At 45.2% G+C, this 24,299-nt stretch overlaps 1 protein-coding gene across 1 annotated transcript in view; it reads right to left on the minus strand.

Annotated features, from left to right (window-relative positions):
• The window catches only part of FAM178B (family with sequence similarity 178 member B), a 291,246-nt gene that overhangs the window by 157,546 nt on the left and 109,401 nt on the right, over window positions 1-24,299 (minus strand). The window contains exons 8-9 of the mRNA XM_058194648.1: window positions 18,733-18,826; window positions 9,469-9,645 (exon numbers count right to left, since the gene is read on the minus strand). Of these exons, the coding sequence (XP_058050631.1) occupies window positions 9,469-9,645; window positions 18,733-18,826 (271 nt within the window). The remainder of the gene's footprint in view (window positions 1-9,468; window positions 9,646-18,732; window positions 18,827-24,299) is intronic.

The following is a 24,299-nucleotide window of genomic DNA, read 5'->3' on the forward strand; positions in this document are numbered from 1 at the left end:
TTCTTCTTGTGCCATATTCATCATCGGACGTTGGCGATCGCGTTGATGATCCTATGTTTATCAACAGCCGCACAAAAAAGTGCTGTTGAGTTTTGTCCAAACATATCCAAACAAAGATGATTAGGGGACTGGAGGCTAAAACATATGAAGAACAGTTGCAAGAACTGGGTATGTCTAGTTTAATGAAAAGAAGGACTAGGGGAGACATGATAGCATTGTTCCAATATCTCAGGGGCTGCCCCAAAGAAGAGGGAGTCAAGCTATTCTCCAAAGCACTTGAAGGCAGGACAAGAAGCAATGGATGGAAGCTAATCAAGGACAGAAGCAACTTAGAACTAAGGAGAAATTTCCTGACAGTTAGAACAATTAATCAGTGGAACAACTTGCCACCAGAAGTTGTGAATGCTCCAACACTGGAAGTTTTTAAGAAGATGTTGACGGTAACCATTTGTCTGAAGTGGAGTAAGGTTTTCTGCCTAAGAAGGGGGTTAGACTAGAATACCTCCAAGGTCCTTTCCAACTCTGTTATTCTATTCTATATCCCATCACAGAACACTAAACTCCTAGAAGCTGTTCTGTCCCCCCTCGCCTCCATCTGAGCGATGGCTTAATTAGCCGGCACTATCAGCTCTGGCAGCAAAATAGCAAGCGTCTGCCAAGTGTCTCTGTTATCTCCCTCGACGCCGATGAGTCACCCAGGAACAAACAGTACTTCAGCTCTTCGTTAAGCAGTTAATTTGCCTACTACGAAGAGGCACAGCAGCTCTGGCTGCCTTTTATATCCTGTGGGGTGTGGCTCCATGACTCAGCACTTCCTAGGCCTGCCCCACCCTTGCTTCTGTTGTTCCCTCCTCTCCTGCCTACGAAACCTAGGGTCCAGCCAGGCCTGATTGCCATCAGCTGGGTCTGGAGGCATGGCCTGGGGGGGAAAGAGTCAGGGGACGGAGGCCTCATTATCTCCTCCATCTGGCCTGCCTCTGGCTCCTGGAGCTGAGCCAGGGAAGCCGGTGCTCCCGAGATAAGTCCTGACGGCCCTTCCCCCTCACTTTCCGAGTGACTTTCCGGCAGGAGGCCCGGCTCGGGGGGTGCAGACACAACAGAAGCTGTGTGTGTTTGTGTGTGTGTGTGCACATAAGTGTGCATCTTGAGTTTGGAAGTTGGGCACCCAGCAGGGATGTCCATGGGGGATTCAGAAAAGCAAAAATGATGACCATTAGGCGATGAAAGCCTCATCTCTTTTATATATGCTTTGCCAAATGATTTGCCCCCCACCCTCAAAATAAACCCTGAACTTTTCTGTTTAAACAGGATTTTGAGTCAAAAGCCTGTCCCAAAAAAAGAGAGAATCCTCTCAGAAGTTAAAAGGAAACCGATTAGAAGGGATTACGAAATGGATTGATTTGGATTCTTTGATAAAAGCTTGTAAAAATTAACTGAAGGGCCTAGATCGTTGTGGGAGATTAGTGGAAATAAGTGCTTGGTTTCTAACCAGGTCCATAAATTAACTGCGGTCTATTAGCCCTCTGCACTTATTTTCCGAAAATAAGTGTGAAAATACTGGAATGATGAAATGATGGCTTAGTTCAAATAATTATTTGGGGAAAATGAACTGCGCTTACAGGTGGTCGCCAGCTTACCAGACATTCATCCAGCGACTAAAGTTATGATGGTGCTGGAAAAATAACTTTAGGCCCGTTGAGGACCATCATGGCATCCCTCAGTCATAGGACTGTCATTGTACTCAGTACATGGCAGGGGTGAAATGCTACCGGTCCCCTCCAGTTCGGGCAAACCAGTAGTGATAAAAAGTACCATTTCGGGCGAACCGGTAGTTAAAAAAACCTACCAGTTCAATCGAATCGGTAGTTTAAAAACCTACTGGTTCAATCAAATCGGTAGTTAAAAAAAGTTTCCAGTTTGGTCGAACCGGTAGTTTTAAAAAGCTACCAGTTCCTCCGAACTGGTATTTCCGACGATCAGCTGTGCTGCACAGTTTAGCTTTGCTAAATCCTGCTTTCTAGTGAAGTACAGCTGATTTTCCCCACCCTCACCGTTCTGCTTACCTTCCCAAGCCTCCCTTTGGTGCCCACTATCCGTGCATGCAGCACACGTTTGGTGTGCATACACGGATACAGTGCACATGTGCACCCAGTGAACCGGTAGCAAACCGGTTCAGATTTCACCACTGTTACATAGTATCCCATGCCTGACTAGTTGTTTTTCCCTCTATCCCAGCGTTCCGGGAATGATGGTCCTTTTATGACTTGTGGACTTCAACTCCCAAAATTCCTAAGCCAGTTGTGCTGGCTCAGGAATTCTGGGAGCTGAAGTCCACAAGTCATGAAGGGGACATCGTTCCCCACTTTTGCTTTACCCAGATTGGTTGGAGGGAAAGGGATTGCAAGAGACTAAGCTGTTTGTTCTTCTACACAACAAAAGCTGTGTGATCATGCCGGCAACAGGGAAGACGCAGGAAAAGGAGAGACTGCTTAGAGCAGGGGTGTCAAACTGGCAGCCAACGGGCCGGATGTATCATGCCCACCCCAGCTCCGCGAAGGGAAAAAAACATCGTGATACGTCACGTGATGCCACAAGTTTGACACCCGTGGTTTAGAAAAATCACCTGCTCTCTCTCCTCTCCCCCTCCTTCCATTCCCTACAAAGTGGAGAGATTGGAGAAGAAGGGATTGCAAGAGAGTACCATACTGTAAACTGCTTGGGTAATGTGTTCACAGCCCCAGCCGTGGGCTAAGGCACAATGACATTGCTTGTGATGTGTACACAATACTGCAGGCAGGCCCTTGAGCATTTGAAAGGGCAGGGGAGGGGGTCAAGAGGCAAACAAAAGCCAAAAGTGTGAAACTGAACAGTCTCTTTTTCAGCTGGTGAGCACTGTTGCAGTCCTGTGATATTCCATTTAGTGACCATTTGGCTTAGCAGTGGACCTGTTACTGTGTTTCCCCCAAAACAAGACCCAACTGAAAAATAAGCCCTCGTATGATTTTTCAGGATGCTCGTAGTATAAGCCCTACCCCAAAAATAAGCCCCATTTAAGATCGTCAGCCAGATGGAGGCATTTTAGTAGCGTATTTCCCCAAAAATAAGATCTAACCTGAAAATAAGCCCTAATGTGTCTTTTGGAGCAAAAAAATCATATAAGAGTCTTACTTTTGGGAAAACACGGTTGTTCCAATTAAAGGTTGCTAAACGAGGATAACCCCGACACTACTGAAGAGTTGAAAGTTACCTCAGCAAACAGGGAACTGAACGAAAAGCTCCAGCTTTAAAATTGGGGAGAACATGGAGGGGTGAATTATTTCAACTTGGCAATATCCTGCTGTCCCTATGGACCCAGAGCAAAAAAATACACATCTAGGCAATGGAAGAATTCTCCAGAATGTGGAGTCACTTCCGATTCAATTTGTAGAGTGCAGCAGAGGTGAGATATATATTTTGAGAGGCTTTTACTTGGAAGCTCACTGAGCAAAAAAAAACACCCCAAAAAACGGACACACAGGGCACCACTGATGAGCAAGGATTAAACTCCCATAGAAAGCAAATGAATAATGTATGATTTTCCCCTCCTCCATATAAATAGCCTTGGTGGGGCGATCGGTGATTCAGAGATAAATAACTGGGTTATGCAAAATTGGCTGGAGGGAACTTAACAGTGTAGTTTTATGGTCTCATAAGCTGGTTTCCCAGGCTGGGAGCACATATTCAACTCAACTAGCGCTATCACTGAGGGAGGAATGGCTTCTGTCACATACAGTAGTGGCCAAAATTGTGGAAACCTTTTGGGAAAAGTGTGTTTTTGAGGTTTATGGCTAATAACATCACTTTTTTTGGGGGGGGGGATTTCAAGATAATCCTGTTCCACTGCTGGAATGGCCTGGGAATAACCCAGACCCAGAATTGAAAATCTATGGAGCCGACTGTTAGTCAGCAGTGACCCAGCAATAAAACCCAGTTAATAGAAGCAATCCTTCAATCTTGGTTTCACATGATAACAGCTGCAGAGCTCAAAGACTTGGGTCACTCCATGGGAAGACATTGTAAGGCCATTGTAAGGTAATTCAAGCTAAAGGTTACCCAACGAAGTATTAACTGACATGGGGATCATTTCTGTATATCTTGTTTTTTCTATGATGATAATTTTTGTATATCTCATTTTTTTCTACGTGTTTCACATTTCTTCTTTATACGGTAACTGCTATTCTAATAGCAAATCCTTCATAAAAGTTATTGCATGACATGCTTGATTAAATTATCTTTCCGTTGATATATAATTTTATGGTACTATTTCAAAAAAAAGTGGTGTTATTAGGTAGTTTTAAAAAAATGCACTTTTCCCAAAAGGTTTCCACAATTTTGACCACTACTGTAAAGCAAAGGTCTCCATCCACTCCTGGAAATGGGGGAAAAAAAGATTCATTCTTTCAAAACCAAAGGAAAAATGCATTTCCCCTTTATGCAAATATCAGGTTGTTCAGGAGGAAATTGCATTTTCCTTTCTTTCAAATCTCTTGAGAGCAGAATATTTCCTTGGTAAAATGAAGAGCCTGGGGGAGTTGTAACAGATTAGTGCCAACTCATGGTCTCTTGGATTTCTTACTATACCCAATTAGCAAAATGCCACAGATTTTAATTGGACAGACCGACACTTTAGCTCCTACAACTTTTCGCATTAGCAGTTCTGGGATTTTCAAGTTGGACACCGGATTATTGATATTCTTTTTTAAAAAATGAAGCTTGGTTTTTCTTTATCTCTGGTGCGATTGGTGTGCGTCAAAAACGGGACGTGATGTATTGGTATTATTTTTATCGTTGTCTTTTTTTTTCTTCCTAGGATACGGGATGGATATGGATATGGAAGCTTTACCTCACCCGCTGGGGAAGAGATCGGGTGAAACAGCCCCTTGGAAAAGCAGAGATGGCAGCAGGAACTGTCTTTACTCCTATGAAGATCCAGAGTTTTTTGAGAAAAGAATTTTTTTTTTGAAATCTTCAGCCTTTCTTTGAGAAGGCCACCTGCTATGGCAGGAACTACTCCCATTTAAGTATGGGTAAGACTGTACCATAATCAAGAGTCTGGGAATTCTGTCTTCTCTTATTGGATGCCGAACTTCCTGCAGACGTAGCTCATCCCAAATTTTTTAAATGGGGACCAAGTATCATTGATGATGAAGAAAGATCCATACCACAGATCACAGCTCAACAGGCAGCAAGGTTCTGGCAAGATTGGACCCATTTGGAATTTTCTAAGTTCTGAACACTCCCAGAGAATGGCTGCTGGTGCAAAGGAGCCCTGGTGGTTAGAAAACAGTATTGCAGGCTGACTCTGCCCACAGGCAGGAAGTTCGATCCTGACCGGCTCAAGATTGACTCAGCCTTCCGAGGCTGGTAAAATCAGGACCCAGATTGTTAAGGGCAAATAGGCTGACACCGTAAACCGCTCAGAGAGGGCTGGAAAACAATTATGAGGCAGGACAGTGGCATGGTGGCATAGTGGTTAGAATGCAGTATTTGCAGGCTAACTCTGACCACAGTCCGGAGTTCGATCCTGACCTGCTCGAGGTTGACTCAGCCTTCCATCCTTCCGAGGTTGGTAAATTGAGGACTTAAGATTCTATGGCGACATTGCACAATCACATTATATACATTGTGGGCCTCTGTGGCTCAGACTGGTAAGGCAGTCTGTTATTAACAGCAGCTGCCTGCAATTACTGCAGGTTCAAGCCCCACCAGGCCCAAGGTTGACTCAGCCTTCCATCCTTTATAAGGTAGGTAAAATGAGGACCCAGATTGTTGGGGGCAATAAGTTGACTTTGTATATAATATATAAATGGATGAAGACTATTGCTTGACATAGTGTAAGCCGCCCTGAGTCTTCAGAGAAGGGCGGGATATAAATGCAAATAAAAATAATAATAAGTCTAGTGCTATTGCTGCACCAGGCAGAGAGATAAAAGATAAAAAGACCTATCTATCAAAGAGCTGCTTTTCTCTGTCTCTCTCCCCCAACCCCCTCCTGTGACATGAGCTGCCCAGGCACGCTTCCAAATAAAACACTGGAATGCAGCCACCTGTTATTTTCATATTATTATTTTTTTAGATTGCCTCCAGGCTTTATTTGTAGCCTGGCGAGCTTCACCTTTTCCGTTACACCTTGCTAAGCTGCCTGTTTATTTTATTTTTTTTAATTAAAACTATAAATAAACAAATCCAGGAGGACGTGAAGCTTGGAGGGGGCCCAAGGGAGGTTTTTCTGCCCGCCAACTGGCACATAAAGTCCACTCTGTGGACAGAGGCCATCCGTCTTAGACTGATATTAGGCATATAATATATATTATTATATGTTAGGCAGATATTATGGAAGGGCGGGCTGTTTGAAATAACGTATAGGATGAAATGTGGATGGAGGATTTAACAGATTTGCTCTCAGAACTCGCTGCGTGGTGGATCTTCATGATCATAATCTTTTAAAGCATATGTGTGCCTGCAGGGAAGACATTTCTACTATCTTGGTGTGCTTTAGATTAGGGGTCTCCAACTTTGGCAACTTGAAGCCTGCAGGACTTCAACTCCCAGAATTCCCCAGCCAGCAAAGAATTCTGGGAGTGGAAGTCCACAAGTCTAAAAGTTGCCAAGGTTGGAGACCCTGCTAGATTAGGTCTCAACCTTGGCAATTTTAAGCCTGCAGGACTACAACTCCCAGAATTCCCCAGCCAGCAAAGAATTCTGGGAGCAGAAGTCCGCCAGGCTTCAAATGGCCAAGGTTGGAGACGCCTATCTTAGAATTATCCCAGAATTCTTTGCTGGCTGGGGAATTCTGGGAGTTGAAGTCCTGCAGGCTTAAAATTGCCAAGGAAAACAGTGCCTTTTTCCTCGCAAGGCCACCAAACCACCGATGCATTCAAATGCTGGGGGTTCTTTTCAGGCTTGGATTGGGTTCAAAATTAGGGAGGAAAGCCTCTGGAGCAGCCTAAATGCTTCCACTCAGTGGGTCGTGGAGAGCTTAGCTGAGCTGGGCGGGCCAGACCAGTGCCAAGGCCAGCCGTTTTGCCCAGCTCGGCGGGGAACTGAGGCATCCAAGCCTATGCCACAGGGAGTTTATTTAAGCCGTAACGATTAATTGAGAAGCTAAACGGAAGGTGCCAACGGCTGAGCTGCGGAGAAAAGCAGGACACCAATACGGGGGTATCATAAAAAGCCGATGGACCAAAATTCCCACGAAAAATAAATTTCAGCAGCACATCCGTTGGCTGCAGGAGGAGTCCAAAGATTGCAAGTGAGCACAAAAAAGAGAGCAAAAAAAAGAATATATGTAAGTTGCTGGCAAATAGGGCCCTCCCTATTTAACATTATTCTACAACGTAATGTGTTAGAATGACATGTTGACATGCTAGAATAATTAACCAGTGGAACAACTTGCCTCCAGAAGGTGTGAATGCTCCAACACTGGAAGTTTTTAAGAAGAGATTGGACAACCATTTGTCTGAAGTGGTGTAGGGTTCCCTGCATAAGCAGGGGGATGGACTAGAAGACCTCCAAGGTCCCTTCCAACTCTTGTTTATTCTCTTCTCTTCTCTTCTCTTTTACTCTACTCTACTCTACTCTATTCCTATTCTTCCAGTCTTCTATTCTATTCTATTCTATTCTATTCTATTCTATTCTATTCTATTCTATTCTATTCTATTCTATTCTATTTCTACCCTACCCTACCTACTCTATTATGTTCTATTCTATTCTAATACAAGGCCTACCTATAGTATCTAGGTGTCGGTGTGAACATCTTTTCAAAGCGTTTGCTGTAGAATTTCCAACAGCTGCCCTGGCAATTTTTAAAATTCTCATTGGGCTCCTGTTCTTCTAACTGCCGCGTGACGGAATAAATTAAAAACGCGAAGCTCCCCTCCGTCATTTTTCTTTCTGTTAAAAGAACACAGATCTCAGGAGGAGAAATGGCAATCTATTTGTTGTTTGGCACTTAGCACCAAATGGAAAGCACTTTGTCTGCTCAGATCGTCCAGGGGGCGATTTTCGTCTTCATCCTACTGAGGAGTCGGACGTGAGTGAAGCTGGGTGGAGAATCCATCTTGTCTCAAACTCTTTGTGTAAGCAACTTCTCTTTAGAATAATCTGGTGTGTATTGTGGCAGATCTCAGCATTTCATCCTGCCGGGGCAGAATAACACAACAACAGAGTAACAGGGCAGGGAGGTACCTTGTAGGTCATCTAGTTCAAGCAGGAGACCCTATACAATTCCAGACAAATAGCTGTCCAATCTCTTCTTAAAATCCTCCAGTGATGGTGCAGCCACAAGCTCTTGAGACAAGATGCTCCACTGGTTATTTTTCTCGTTGTCAGGAAATTTCTCCTTATCTCTAGGTTGGTTCTCTCTATGATTAGTTTCCATCCTTTGCTTCTTGTCCTGCCTTCAAGTGCTTTGGAGAATATCTTGACTCCCTCTTCTCTGTGGCAGCCCCTGAGATATTAGAAGGCTGCTATCGTGTCTCCCCTAGTCCTTCTTTTCATTAAACTAGACATATCCAGTTCCTGCAACCGTTCTTCATATGTTTTAGCCTCCAGTCCCCTAATCGTCTTTGTTGCTCTTCTCTGCCCTCTTTCCAAAGTCTCTACATCTTTTTTACATCATGATGACCGAAACTGAATGCAATATTCCAAGTGTGGCCTTACCAAGACATTATAAAGCGGTATTAACACTTCATGTAATCTTGATTCTATCTCTGTATTAATGCAGCCTAGAACTGTGTTGGCTTTTTTGGCAGCTGCTGCACACGGCTGGCTCATATTAAGTGATTGTCCACCAGGACTCCAAGATCCCTCTCACAGTTACTGCTATTGAACCAGGTTTCACCTAATCTGTATTTCTACGGGTTTTTTTGTTTTGTTTTGTTTTTTGGCCTAAGTGTAAAACCTTATTTTTCTCTACACTAAATTTCATTTTGTTAAGATAGATTCCAGTATTCAAGTCTTTTGAGCTCCATGGATAGATAACATTGCTTCTTCTGCTCTTGTGTCCTTAACCAACAGAGTGAAAAGTGATAAATGGCCGGCTCTTTCAACTTTCATTACAATGACCGAAGCGGCATGGCAATATCATGATCCTTTGGACATGTGCGGCCTTGCATGTTGATGCTAACCATCACTGGAATGACCAAATGGGCACGACAGCGTCATGATCCTTTGGACACACCTGGCGTTGCATGTTGATAGTAGCCATCGCTAACACGCCCAAAGTCGGCATGGCCCTTTGGACATGCTTGGGCATGAATGTTGATGCTAACCACTAGAATGACCAAAGCATGAAGGCCCTTTGGACATGTGTGGACTTGCATGTTGATGCTAACTGTGCCACTCTGACTCCTTGCCTCCCCTTGAAGACGCTGCAACAGGCAGGCTCAGGAGAAAACCCAAATGGCAACTCGGTTCTGTGGCCCTTACCCTTTCCTCCCATTTCTGGAGGCCTTCGAGCAAAACCAGCAGCAGTTGTTGAAGGTCTACCAGGGGCTGTTTCCGCAGATTCCGGTCCAAGCTGACCCGACACAATAGCGAGATGATGGCCAGGCGTTGGCGGTCTGGGTAGCAGCGCGGCTGGGTTGTCACGCACAATGCCAGGAACTAGAGAGGAAAGGAGAAACCAAAATAGTTATCAGGAGGACGTGACAGTGTTTCCTTAAAGGCTGACTCAACCGCAGCAGGAAAGGAAAGGAAAGGAAAGGTGGAGTGCGGATAAAAGCAGGAGGCAGGGTCAATCCAAACACGACCCCGTTTGGAGTATCGCAGAAGGGCCTTCCTGCGCTTTTCTGCCACGTTGCTAAATTCCATGCCACCTGGGTGTGTAAAGCCACGGATCCCTGTGAGCCAGCTGAGGCTGGGACAACCAGTCAAGTAACAGCGGAAGTCAGAACCCGGGGGAACCTTGCATCCGATGACAGAGCAGTCCGATAACAATATACTGGTTATGGAGCTGTGGTGGCGCAGTGGTTAGAACTCAGAACTGCAGGCTAGTTTTGCTAATGGCTAGCGGTTTGACTCAGCCTTCCATCCTTCCGAGGTGGGTGAAATGAAGACCCAGACTGTTGGGGGCAATAGGCTGACTCTGTAAACCGCTTAGAGAGGGCTGGAAAGCACCGTGAAGTGGTATATGTCGAAGTGCTTATTGCTGTTTTTTTTCTTTCCTTCCTTCCTTCCTTCCTTCCTTCTTTCATTCCTTCCTTCCCTCCCTCCCTCCTTCCTTCCCTTCTTTCCGTTCCTCCCCGTGGTTAGAATGCAGAATTGCAGGTTAACTCTGCCGACTGCCAGCAGTTCAATCTTGACCAGCTCAAGGCTGACTTGGCCTTCCATCCTTCCGAGGTCGCTAAAACGAGGACCCAGAATGTTACGGTCAATATGTTGACACTGTAAACCGCTTAGAGCGGTGGTGAAATCCAATTTTTTTTTTACTACCGGTTCTGTGGGCGTGGCTTAGTGGGCGTGGTGTGGCTTGGTGGGCGTGGCAGGGGAAGGATACTGCAAAATCCCCATTCCCTCCCCACTCCAGCAGGAAGGATACTGCAAAATCCCCATTCGCATCCACTCTGGGGCCAGCCAGAGGTGGTAGTTGCCGGTTCTCCAAACTGCTCAAAATTTCCGCTACTGGTTCTCCAGAACCTGTCAGTACCTGCTGGATTTCACTCCCGGCTTAGAGAGAGATGTAAAGTACTGTGAAGAGATATACAATTCTAAGTGCTAAATGCTATTGCTATTAACCTGTGCTTTAAACCTCAGGAAGACCTTTTGCCCCTAAGCTCCGTTTGCTGATCACCATCTCTTTGGCTTGATCTCCCTCTTATCTCTGGCCACTTTTGGGGTTCTTCTACTTTGCAGTGCGGTTTTCAGAACCCTCCAAAACGTACGAAATAGAGAGGCTTCCAAAACAGGAGAATAATACGTAGCTCAGCCCTGAAACGAGGGGTGCTCTCTGAGCTTGGTAGTTTTCTTAAAGACATTTCATTACCCAACTATGTTAACATCATGAGTGTTAGAAGGGACTGGGGTTTGCAGGGAAGAGGGGGAGGAGGAGGAAGAAGACGGAAAAGGAGAAGAAGGAGAGAAAAAGAGGAGGAGGAGAGGAAGAAGGAAAAGGAGAAGGAGAAGGAGAGAAAAGGAGGAGGAATGGGAGGAGGAGGAGAGAAAGAAGGAGCAGGAGAAGGAGAGAAAAGGAGGAGGAATGGGAGGAGGAGGAGAGAAAGAAGGAGCAGGAGAAGGAAAGAAAAAGAGGAGGAGGAGAGGAAGAAGGAGCAGGAGAAAGAAAGAAAAGGAGGAGGAGGAGAGGGAGAAGGAAAAGGAGAAGGAGAAGGAGAGAAAAGGAGGAGGAATGGGAGGAGGAGGAGAGAAAGAAGGAGCAGGAGAAGGAGAGAAAAGGAGGAGGAGGAATAGGAGGAGGAGGACTGTGGGGTCCTTGGTGATATCTCAGCTTGGCTGTTTTTTTTGCAGACGTTTCATTACCCAACTACGTAACATCATCAGTGCTAGAAGTGTTGTGTCTCGCCCAATCTCACCACAGCCGGGGCCTTCTTATCTGCTTCCGAACACGGAGGAATGTCCTAGTATGCCTCCCGGCCCCAGCCCTGGCTCCATGCCCAGACAGGCTGAAGAAGAGCAAGTATCTCCAGCCCCCAGCTCTGGCTCCATGCCCAGGCAAACGGAGAAACTAGACCCCTCCTCCTCCTCCATAGCATGTGAGCCTGAGGGAGGTCAATTGCCAACAGCTGCAGACTGGAGTGACCCTCGTGTCAGAAGACTTGATAGGCGGAGGCAACAGAAGGAAGGGAGGGGCAGGCCTGGATAAGTGCTGAGTCATGGAGCCACACCCCATGGCCTATATAAAGGACCTGCTTTCTGGCATTCTCTGAGTCAGGCAAAGTCTAAACATATCTTGCTGAAATCACTTTCTGGTCTCCTGCCTGCCCTGAGGACTTTGCTAGGACTTTGGCAGAGCTGCAGAGGCACGCCTGATTCGGATTTCCCTGACCCGGCCGTCAGCGGAGGAGTGGGACACGACAAGAAGGGACTGGGGTTTGCAGGGAAGAGGAGGAGGAAGAGGAAGAGGAGAGGAGGAGAGGAAAAAGGAGAAGGAGAGAAAAGGAGGAGGAAGAGGAGGAGGAGGAGGAAGATTATGGGATCCTTGGTGCTCTCTGAGCTTGGTGGTTTTCTTGCAGATGTTTCATGACCCAAACTAGATAACATATTCAGTGAAAGGTCTTAAGAAAAGAACCAAGGTCAGAGGGCACCAAGGACCCCTCCTAGATAAGGGATCCCTTTTGAACCAACACGCAGACCTCAGAAGAAATGATGCTCAAGGAGACACACATAGACAGGCACATCAGGTATTCAAGGTTATGTTTAAAATACATACAGTCTTAAACAAACAACAACAAAAAGACGCAGGCTGTAAAAAAAAACATCCAACTCCTCAAAATCGAAAGGCCCGTGGTCTCTATATTCACAGGAACGATTCTGCCAACAGTTCTGCTGTCACATGAAGGAGACAATAGCCGGTTCTTGAACAGTGAACAAACAGGGACTGCAAATCGTTGCAGTGGAGTTAAAAGTCTGCCGTCTATGATTTGGATGTGTCTCTTTGCGATAAATGCAGGGCTGAACATGTCAAGGAAGTGGAATAAAACTGACAGGTTTGGTTTTCTCTCGGAGACAGATGCTGATAAAACGAAGGCAGGTAGAAGTGGCTTCGCAAAAAAGAACGGGACGCAAAGCAGGAAGCGCCAATAAATATCCAAAGCATCACCTCGTAATGGATTGATACACAAGTCAACAAGAGGGCTGGGAAGCCAAAGGGGGTTGTAAAAAAAAGTAAAGTATTTTGCTTTGAAAAGTAAAAAAAAAAAAAAAGGCTCTGATGAGCGCGTGGCTTAGCTGGACATGGGGGGGGAGGCAGAGATTTTTGCTACCGGTTCTCTGAACCACCCACTGCCATTGCTACCGGATCGGGCAATCCGGTCCAAACCGGAAGCATTTCACCCCTGATTATGGGGTCGTTCAATGATGATGATGACGGCCCTCTTGTTGATAATCGTATATTTTCGTTTGTTCTCTAATCCATGGTGCAGGGTCTTTCTATCTTTTTTTTTTTTAATTTGCATTGAATTCTGGTAGGTTTTTTTTTATTATTTGCATTTATATCCCGCCCTTCTCCGAAGACTCAGGGCGGCTTACACTATGTCAAGCAATCTATTTGTATATTATATACAAAGTCAACTTAATTGCCCCCAACAATCTGGGTCCTCATTTTACCTACCTTATAAAGGATGGAAGGCTGAGGCAACCTTGGGCCTGGTGGGACTTGAACCTGCAGTAATTGCAAGCAGCTGCTGTTAATAACAGACTGCATTAGTCTGTTGAGCCACCAGAGGCCCCGGTGGCCCATCATCTTGTGATGCCGAGCACGTTGCGAATATTAAAGTGTACGTACCTCCCCCACCGGGTTTTTCTACCACAATCAGTTGTTGAGTTGGAGAAAAAGCCACACAGCTGTTTTATTTTCCTTAAGTTATCGGGCCTGCAACACCTCTGGCTTCTAAGAAGATTGCAAGGAGACCTTCTCAGCAGGTTTCCTAAAAAGCGGAGTCTCTTTTTCTTTTTTTTTGCAAAACGTTACAATTTCTCCACCTCTCAAACTGCCACCGCTTTGTCTTCGGTTAAAAAAAAAGAAAGAAGAAGAAGAAGAAGAAGAAGAAGAAAAAGAAGAAGGGATCTTTGGCTCGCCTGCAAACACATCAATTGCAACTGTCAGTAGAATGTGATTGCCCCCCTGTCACCCGTTCATAGTGACAAGAAAAATTGTCCCAGCTGCCTATGTTTCACTTTCAGTGCAACAACTCCTATTATTCTTTCTTTCTTTCTTTCTTTTTTTTTTTACGCTTTCTCCATTTGCCTGTCTCTGAACGGTTGAGGATGAAAAACCCTGGAAAAAAATCACTTCCTTGTCGCAGCGTTTTGCGAAGAGCGTCAGATCTTCGGGCCCAAGGTTTTCCATGCTCGGAAGGCTACCGTGGAACAAATAGCTTTTTTGATGCTTGAATACTAAGCCGATTTCAATTATGCTTTGCTCGGGATGGCAAATCTTTTTGGCACCGAGTGCCCAAACCGGAACACACGTTGTCGTGTCCCACCCCCCACTCCGACGCACGAGTCAAGGAAGTCCGTGGCAAACTTGGCAACGAAGCCTCTGCAGCTTGCCAAGTTCCTTCGAGGTTTATCAGGGCAGGCAGGAGTCCAAGTTGTGACTTCAGTGATAGAGTCCGATATCAGCAAACTAGATGAGACTTTGCTTGACTCAAGGTTGGAATGCCAAAAGCAGGTCCTTTATATAGGCTGTGGGGTGTGGCTCCATGACTCAGCATTTATCCAGGCCTGCCCCACCCTTCCTTCTGCTGGTGTCGCCTCTCAGATCTCCAGAAGCGAGGGTCCTCCTACTCTGGATCTGCTGGCAGCTTCTGGGAAAGGGAAGGGTCAGAGGGAGTAGGGCCGAGTAATTCCAGCACCTGGCTGCCTTCTTGCTCTGACGGCTGAGCCAAAGGAACACACGCCGTAGGAGTGAAGTTTATCGGGCTTGTCCGTTCACTCTTGGAATCCTCTCCGGGCATGGGGCCAGGGCCGAGGGCTGGAGGCATGACAGGCCGTTCATCTTCATTATCAGACTCGGAGTTGGTTGGAGACGGGAGGGGCCCGGCTGAGGAGAGGAGGGAGGACGAGTCACAACATGCGTCCATGTACGGGCGCCAGAGCACCGGAAACCCAAAGACCAGCTGGCCAGCGCATGCACGCCTGTTTTTACGTCGATTTTCGGGCTGTTTTCAAGCTGTTTTCTGCGCCATTTTCTGGCCGTTTTCCACCACTCCGGTGCCCGTAAAGACCAGCTGGCCGGTGTGCAGAAGAGAAGCTGGCAAAGAGGTTGTAAAAAAAAAAAAAGCTTCTGGCGATCCCAGCTGAGTTGCCTGATCGCCAGAACCTTTTTAAAGGATTTTTTTTTACAACCTCGGCTGAAGAGGTTGTAGAAAAAACGTTTTTAAAAGGTTCCGGTGATCAAGCAACTCAGCTGGGATCGTCAGAACCCTTTAAAAACTTATTTTCCTCTGCGCGATCCCAGCTGAGTTGCCTGATTATCGCAGGGTTTTAAAAGCATTTTTTTTACAACCTCTTGGGCCAAAGAGGTTGTAGAAAAAATGCTTTTAAAAGTACAAAAAAAAAAGCCTCTGACGATCAGGCAACTCAGCTGGGATCGCCAGAGCCTTTTAAAAGCATTTTTTCAGAACCCCTTTGGCCGCAGAAGTTGTAGAAAAATTGTTTTTAAAAGTAAAAAAAAAACAAAGTTGGCCACGCCCACCCAGTCACATTACCCCCCCAAACCACACCCACAGAACCAGTAGTAACCAATTTTACATTTCACCACAATTCAACTGGGGAGGATTTTGCTCTGTGAACAAACGGAGGATTAACAAGGAAGCCACCACAGAGCAGGTGGCGGCACTGTAGGTGTGCAAGAGCAAATCATCAATACAGGTAGTCCTCCAGAGCACACACACCCCCAATTTCTGCCACGAAGTGAGTCATTTGTTAAGTGAATTCTGCCCTGTTTTGCAACTTTTCGTGCCCCGCTTGCTAAACGAATCCCTGCTTTTCTTAAGCTAGTTGACATGGTTGTTAAACGAATTCTGACTTCCGCACGGACTTGGCTTGTCGGCAGGTCGCAAAAGGGGGCAACACAACCCTCATAAATGTGAGCATCAGAATATTGATCGCACGATCGTGGGGATGTTGGAACGGTCGCAAGTCTGAAAAACGGCCACAAGTCACTTCTTTTTTTTCAGTGCCATTGTTAACTTCAATCGGACACTAAGCGAACTCTTGTTAGATCGAGGATGGCCTGTACATCAATTGCCCCAGATTCGGAGCTCCGCCAACGTGTTCGGACAGTTACCAGGATTGGGAAAGCTTGACGTTGTAATAGAAATACAATAATGCAAAAGATGAATCACAAAATGCGAATAACCTCCTTTCTGGTAGAAAAACGTCTCAAGATAGTTTCCAAAGGCAGCTGCAGAACCGTAACAGCAGGAGATTAAAAATAATGCAAAAGCATGAAGAATGAGAAAGAATATTAATACCCATTAATATTCATGCGTGGAGGGCCTGAGTGGAGAGACAGAAAGAAGGAGGACCTCACCGGGTGCTTAAAAGATATAACTGTAGGTTTCTTTTGAGATTTGCTGGAGACGATTCATCCATAAGCAGCCCAAAAAAAATCCATTCCCTTAATCTCGGTGCCTCTTTTGATGATCATAGTAACTAGGTCATTTATTGACCTAGTAACCAGGTCAATAAATGTGGAGGTACTGCATCAGTCATCCTAATTCCAAGTTATCTAAGACCATATCTACTGTATTTTTCGGAGTATAAGATGTACCTTAGTTTTTGGGGAGGAAAATAAGAAAAAAGCTGATTGGCAGGTGGATCGGCTTCCCAGAATACCCCCAATCAGCTGTTCCCGGAGGTGAATTTTAGCAACAGGTTCCTTGGTTCTGAGCTCTGTGCCTTGCTTTTTTTTTTTTCTTTTTTTTTCTGACTCTGAAACTCCGTTTCTGAAAAAAACTTTTTTCTGCCTCTGAAAGCCTCTGAAAAAGCTTCAGAAAAAAAGCCTCTGAAACTCCGTTTGGGGCTTTTTTTCTGAAGCTTCATTTCTGATGCTTTTTTCAGCTTCTGAAACCTCCGAGAAGCTGGGCAGGGCTACATTCAGAGTATAAGACGCACCCATATTTTCACCCTCTTTTTTGGGGGGGAAAGCTGCATCTTATACTCCGAAAAATACAGGATATCAAAATGGTGTTCTGACCCAGCTCCCTAAACACGACAAACCCTCTGAAGTGAACTCAAAAGATTTCTTTATTAGGAGCGCCGGCAAAAGGTTTGTCTATCAGGCTAACAAGTCCATCTGGCTGGAAGATGAATAGTTGTCTGCCACAATAGTTTTCTACCTGCCTTTTATCCCCAGAGCTGCGGGGGGGGGGAGGGGGGCTTCTCTAGCAGCGGTGGCTTTTCTGTCCCAAGGACAGGCCCATAGATTTCCACTGCTCTCCTCTCCTCTGCCTCCTGGGCATCCGCACATCAGGCACTGGACCCAGCTGTTCCTCCTCCTCCTCATCAGCCACCTCCACACTTAGGGGCTGTTGACGCTCCATCTGAGGGCTGACAGATGGCCCAGGCTCTGCCTCTCTCTCTGTGTCTCTCTCTCTCTCACACACACACACACAGCTCCATTCCCTCTTCCCCCTTGGAGTTGCCTTGAGCCTGATCCCGACTCCCACCACCCCCTCCTCCTCTGAGTTGGCTGCTGGAGGGCCTGACAGCCGACAGGCCACAAGAGATGAGAATTAAGATTCCAAATGATTGGGTACCATGATATATTCTTGGTCCTTTATGACATCACGTATCAAAATTCCTTAGATTATTTATGTTTCTGCCACACCAACCTTATCTCAACAAAGAGTGTTGTTGAGTAGCTAAATGTAAACGGATCCACCTAAAGAAGTAGAACTATGACTTAACTCCACTTGAGATACATTTGGGAACCTGTTCTCACCAGATTCATAATGCTGTGCTTTTATTAATAAAAAAAATCCGTGTTTATTTTTCCCCCCCGATCAAAAATTCTAAAAAATTTTGAAAAGAAAAAGTTACATGACTGGAAATGTCACGTAAACAGCGAAGTTCCCTTTCAGAAAGCATTTAAATCAGGAAAATCTGCAGGCAGGTAGTCCTCAAGATGCCAGCATCTTCTAAATCTTTACGGTGAGGAAAAGCAACCGAAACATCTGCTAATTTCACCTCTTAGACCATGCTTGGCTCAAGAAAAAGTGCTTCTAGAAAGAGGCAAGGCTTTTTTGATCGATGCAATTCACAACCTGCAGAAGTGGGTTTCTTTTAGGCCCCAGTATATAAGGTGGCCCCTGTTCTGATCCAGCCTTAACGGAAGCAAGAAACAAACTCCTGGTCATGAAAACCTCCCGTTTATTTATTTACCTCTTGTGAATTATTTTCATTCACCCAGCGAAAAGTCCAGGCAAGAGTCCTTCAATGAGTTAACTGCAGTAACAGACCTTATCAGTTCCTTGCGATAATGAAGGCTGCAAATTAAGTTCTGGCAAGCAGTCTTTGATGCACAAAACGCAATGAGCAAAAACTCCAGAAATACGAACGGTTGTCTCCTACGATAACCCCTCCCCTTTCCTTCTATTTATTCCCCAGCCAGGGAGGGGCCATTCAGCGCCTACGTGCGCTTTGCTTTCCGAGTCGACTCCTTGTCCTCCGTTGCTCACCTCATCTAACTGCTTTGCGCATACGTGCATCTGGAATAGGCCCCAGCTGTTCTTCCTCCTCACTCAGATCAGCCTCCAAAGGCAGCTGCCTCTCCGGTGGCTGGGAAATGTCGTACGGCCCTGGCTCTATCTCTGCGTCCGACGCAGAGCATCCATCAGAGTTTTCCCCAGACTCCAGCATTCCCCAACCTCCTCCTCGTCTGAGTCTGCCTCCAGCTCTGCTGGCAGCTGGTGGGCCACAACACCCCCAAACCAACAAGTACTACACATGCCACAAATGTCCAGGAGTAGGCCTGCACCTGGTTGTAGCAGGAGGTTATTGGATGCCTACCTTGAACGTATATTCCAGCATTGGTATGAAGCTAAGCTGGAAGTAGATGTTTTCGTTCTGAGGGTCTGCAGGATGAGAAGAGTATTCTGGGAATCTGCAAATGGAGAAACAGAAAGTCAGTGGAGGGAGACCAAAGGTAGCCTTGACCGTTTTCGCAACTGGAGCAGGCAGCCAATCTGAAGAGCCATGTCGAAGGTCACCAACCAAGATGTTTTCCTAACCAAGCACTATTAAATTTGATGGGAACTTCCTGGAACTTTAGTATGCTCTCCTCTAAGCTCCTAATGAGGAGTCTGCCTCATCACTTGTATTTCTATTTTGGGTTCCACTCGCCTTATTTTGGAGGAAGACACCTGAGCTCAAATGTTAGAGGAAGCCAATGTTGGAATCAGCCTGGACAGGGGTGAAATCCAGCAGGTTCTGGGGAACCAGAAGTGGAAATTTTGAGCAGTTCGGAGAACCGGCAAATACCACCTCCGCTGGCCCCAGAGTGGGATGGGAATGGAGCTTTTGCAATATCCTTCCCCCAGGAGTGGGGTGCGAATGGGGATTTTGTAATATCCTTCCCCCCAGGACTGGAGAGGGAATGGAGATTTTGCAGTATCCTTCCCCTGCCATGCCCACCAAACCATACCACTCACACCAAGTCACACCCACAGAACCGGTAGTAAAAAAAATTAGATTTCACCCCTGAGCCTGGACCCCAAGAACTCTTGACAAACTCAATGTGGGCTCCTTCCTTTCTAAGTACCAGAATTCATTGCCCAATCCAGAAGGCTACAAAAAAAAAATCTATGACTTCCTGGTGGTATTTTTAAAGCTTTTTTTTTAGCTATATTGAAATAGCTCTTTCCCAAAAGCTTAAACAGAATGGGGGAAAACGCCAAATTTTAAACCAGGTTTGTCCAATCTTGGCAACTTTTAAGACTTGGAGATTTTAATGCCTGGAATTCCCCAGCCTGCCATGCATGAATTCGGGGTGTCTGTGGAGATTCTCAGTCATCCAGGTCATAATTGTCTCAAAATTACTTTCCCCCCCCCCAAAAAAAGGTAACTGGGTTGTTTTTTTCTTGAGGAAGAAGAAAAAAACATTTGGTTTCTCCTCCAAGAAGCTGTTTTCCTTGAAGAGGAAAAAGAATCTGATGACAATGAAGCTTCTTGGATGAGAAGTGAAATATTTTCTTCCTCTTCCTCAAGGGGAAAAAAAACCCACTCCAGTTAAGTTTTGAAGGCGAAAAAGGCACCTTTGAGACGAATTCTGGATGTTGGAAGTCCACAACTCTTTTTTTTTTTTAACAAAAGTTTTTATTTTTCACAAGAACAACAAAAAACACATTCTCAACAAACAATTACAATGTGCTGAAGGGGTGTTTACATACCTTCTTGTGCTATCTCAAAATAAACATATCTTTCATACATACATAGATCTTATATTGTCTTTTCTAACATATCTTTCCTTCTAACCAGTAGTAAAATAAATCCAGTGGTGGGATTCAGCCAGTTCGCACCACTTCGGGAGAACCGGTTGTTAACTTTCTGAGCAGTTTGGCAAACTGGTTGTTGGAAGAATTCATTAGGGCAGAGAACCAGTTGTTAAATTACTTGAATCCCACCACTGAATAAATCCCATATTTTGTAATATTGCTTATCTTCTTGTTCTGTAATTTCAAATGTCAATTTATTCATCTCTGCCCATTCCATCATCTTCCTGATTATTTTGTCTTACAAAGGTAGTTTCTCATTTTTCCAGTTTTTAGCAAACACAATCCTGGCTGCTGTAATAATATTCACAATCAAATATTTAACATCTCTAGTATATATTTCAGGTAAAATTCCCAACAGAAAGACTTCTGGCTTAAAATCTATGTGTTTTTTAATCATTTTCTCCAACCACATGTGTATTTTAGTCCAATATCTTTTTGCTTCAACGCATGACCACCACATATGGTAATATGATCCAGGTATCTGATGACACTTCCAGCATTTTTCGGATTTATCCTTGAACATTCTAGCAATTCTTGTCAGGGGTAGATGCCACCTGTGGAAGTCCACAATTCTTAAAAGTTGCCAAGGTTAGACACTACTGGTTTAAAATGGACTCCTCCAAAATCAAATTCAATGAGGAATATACTTTAAAAAGCCCCAAATGGAAAGGTCTCCCATGATCCAGAAACGGTTTAATACTGGCTACTTTTCTAGGAAGAGAGTTTTGCAAAATATAGGAGAAAAGTCATAGGAAATTGGGGTTGTTTGAATTCTAGACCGAATCCAAAGGGTTCTAAATTGAAATCCTGGGCATCCCCCTAATTTAAAACATCAGGTAACATCACTTCTGATGGCAATCTTCCTCCAAAACATGCGCGATTTCCCATTCACGGATTTCAATGCCAAGAATTTTCAGAGTATAACCATTCAATTAAAGTTCAATTAAGAGAAGAGCTGTAAATCAGGAACAGAAACATTTAGAACACAACAGATTGAATCCTGATTTATTCATGGTTGGAATAATAATTATGAGTTAAGATCAATGTGACTCAAGCGTCCTGAGTGATCTTAATCCAGGCCTAAAGCAAGAGTTGGGGTTGATGAGCTAAGCTTGCAACGGATCTTATTTCTACATAATGCTAGACGCGACCCAGGTTTTACAAAATGCATTTCTAACCCATCACGCTTCCATCATTCCTAACCCTTTGACCTTCCACCATCTAGGGAACGCCGAGAACAAGTAGAGAACAAGGGAGCTAAAAAATGGTTCCCTCCAGGTGAAACAACAGCAGAGTGTCAAAGTCAACACCCAGTCAACAGCCTGTCCCCTGAATGCTGACAGTTTCTCAGATACCAAAAATACCCTTGGTCCCACCCAACACAGGAAAAAACCGTTGGTCGTGTTTTCAGTATTCTATTCTTCCATTTTATTATTCTTCCATTCCATGCTATGCTATGCTATGCTATGCTATGCTATGCTATGCTATGCTATGCTATGCTATGCTATGCTATGCTATGCTATGCTATGCTATGCTATGCTATGCTATGCTATTCTATTCTAGTCTAGTCTAGTCTAGTCTAGTCTAGTCTTCCATTCTATTATTCTCCCATTCCATTCCATTCCATTCCAGTCCAGTCCAGTCCATTCTTATTCTTATTCTAGGGGCTGCCAGAGAGAGGAGGGGGTCAAACTATTCTCCAAAGCACCAGAAGACCAGACAAGGAATGATGAATGGAAACTGATCAAGGAGAGATTCAACCTAGAAATAAGGAGAAATTTTGTGACAGTGAGAAACCTCAACCAGTGGAATAGAAGTTGCCTTCAGAAGTTGTGGGTGATTCATGACTGGAGGTTTTGAAGAAGAGACTGGACAGCCACATGGTACTGAAATGGTATAGGGCCGTGATGGCGAACCTATGGCGCACGTGCCACAGGTGGCACGCGGAGCTATCTCTGTGGGCCCGTGAGCCTACGCCCAGGTCAGCTCCACTGCGCATGTCCACGTGCCTGTTGCCAGCCAGATGATTTTCGTGTCTCTGCTGGGAGACATGTGCAAATGTGCAGGGGGTGGGATGGGGTCGCACGCCCCGTTTTTGGTTCCAGGAGGCTTCAGGGAGGCCTGCTAGCACAAAAATGGGGAGGAGACGACGCGCTCCCCCAGTGCCTGTTTTTTGTTCCAGGCAGCTTCCAGGAAACCTGATAGCACCAATACGGGGGTCACACACGCATGCACGGGGGGCAGGGGGAGCCTGGTGGGGGATTGCGCCACATGCACGGGAGGGGAAGTGCGGGGGGGTTCGTGTGCTCATGTGCGGGGTGAGGGGGTCACACGTGCAAGTGGGGGGGGGCAGGGCTTGCCGGGGGACATTGCATTATGGGTTGTCACCACGTAGGTTTTTGGCATCCGAGGAGAAAAAGGGTTACCATCACTGGTTTAGGGTCTCCTGTTTGAGCAGGGGGTTGGATTAGAAGCCCCCCAAGGTTCATTCCAACTCAGATAGTAACAAGGAGTTGGCTGGGAAGTATGGAAATCGTTGAATAGTCCGGGCATGGGTACAACCAGACCCAGAGGCAAGGCTTAGATAAAGGAATCCTTCCACCCATATATTAAGGCCCGCTGGAAGCATTGAATAGATTAGATTTAGATTTTTTTTTTATTGGCCAAGTGTGATTGGACACACAAGGAATTTGTCTTGGTGCAGATGCTCTCAGTGTACATAAAAGAAAAGATACCTTCATCAAGAATCATAAGGTACCACACTTAATGATAGTCATAGAATCGAATCGAATAAGAAGAATAGAATAGAATAGAATACATTTACAACACAATTGATGGTCAATATATCAATATAAATCATACGGATTGCCAGCAACGAAGTTACAGTCATACAGTCATAAGTGGGAGGAGATGGGTGATGGGAACGATGAGAAGATTAATAGTAGTGCAGATTTAGTAAATAGTTTGACAGTGTTGAGGGAATTATTTGTTTAGCAGAGTGATGGCCTTTGGGAAAAAACTGTCCTTGTGTCTAGTTGTTCTGGTGTGCAATGCTCTGTAGCGTCGTTTTGAGGGTGAAACAGTTTATGATTTCACAATCAGGTGGCTTCCTCAAAAGTTGCGATGGTGGTTCTAGATCAGGGGTCTCCAACCTTGGTCCCTTTAAGACGTGTGGACTTCAACTCCCAGAGTCCCTCAGCCAGCAAAGCTGGCTGAAGGACTCTGGGAGTTGAAGTCCACAAGTCTTAAAGGGACCAAGGTTGGAGACCCCTGTTCTAGATAGCAAAATAGACCCTCCAGTTGTATGTGTGGGGCCAGGAGAGAGAAATGGTTTGAGCCCAAAGGCCAGACAGGGCGAGACCAGAACCCAACGCTGCTTACCTAAGCAGGGAATTCAAGCCAAGGAAGTGAATTAGAAGGACTAAGACCACATTGGCTACTAAGACGGCCTGAGCGCACCTAGATCAAGCAGCTGGAGGCTTTATAGAATAGAATAGAATAGAATAGAATAGAATAGAGGAGAGGAGAGGAGGAGAGGAGAGGAGAGGAGGAGAGGAGAGAGAGAGAGAGTAGAGAGAGAGAAGAGAGAAGAGAGAAAATACAGTGTTGCCTTGGTACTCAATTTCTTTGAAGCTCATCAAATTTGCACTCGACACATTTTGAGGCAAACATTTTGTCCCGGTACTCATCATTTCTTCAGTACTCAATGCACGAGCTAGAATTTAGAATAGAATAGAATAGAATAGAATAGAATAGAATAGAGTAGAGTAGAGTAGAGAAGAGAAGAGAAGAGAAGAGAAGAGAAGAGAAGAGAAGAGAAAACAGCAGAGTTGGAAGGGACCTTGGAGGTCTTCTAGTCCAACCCCCTGCCTAGGCAGGAAAACCTACACCACGTCAGACAAATGGTTATTCAACATCTTCTGAAAAACTTCCACTGTTGGAGCATTCACAACTTCTGGAGGCAAGTTGTTCCACTGATTAATTGTTCTTAACTGTCAGGAAAGTTCTCCTTAGTTCTAAGCTGCTTCTCTCCTTGATTAGTTTCCACCCATTGCTTCTTCTTCTACCCTCAGATGGAAGAGA

This window comes from Ahaetulla prasina, chromosome 9, assembly GCF_028640845.1.
Source record: "Ahaetulla prasina isolate Xishuangbanna chromosome 9, ASM2864084v1, whole genome shotgun sequence".
NCBI classification, from domain to species: domain Eukaryota; kingdom Metazoa; phylum Chordata; class Lepidosauria; order Squamata; family Colubridae; genus Ahaetulla; species Ahaetulla prasina.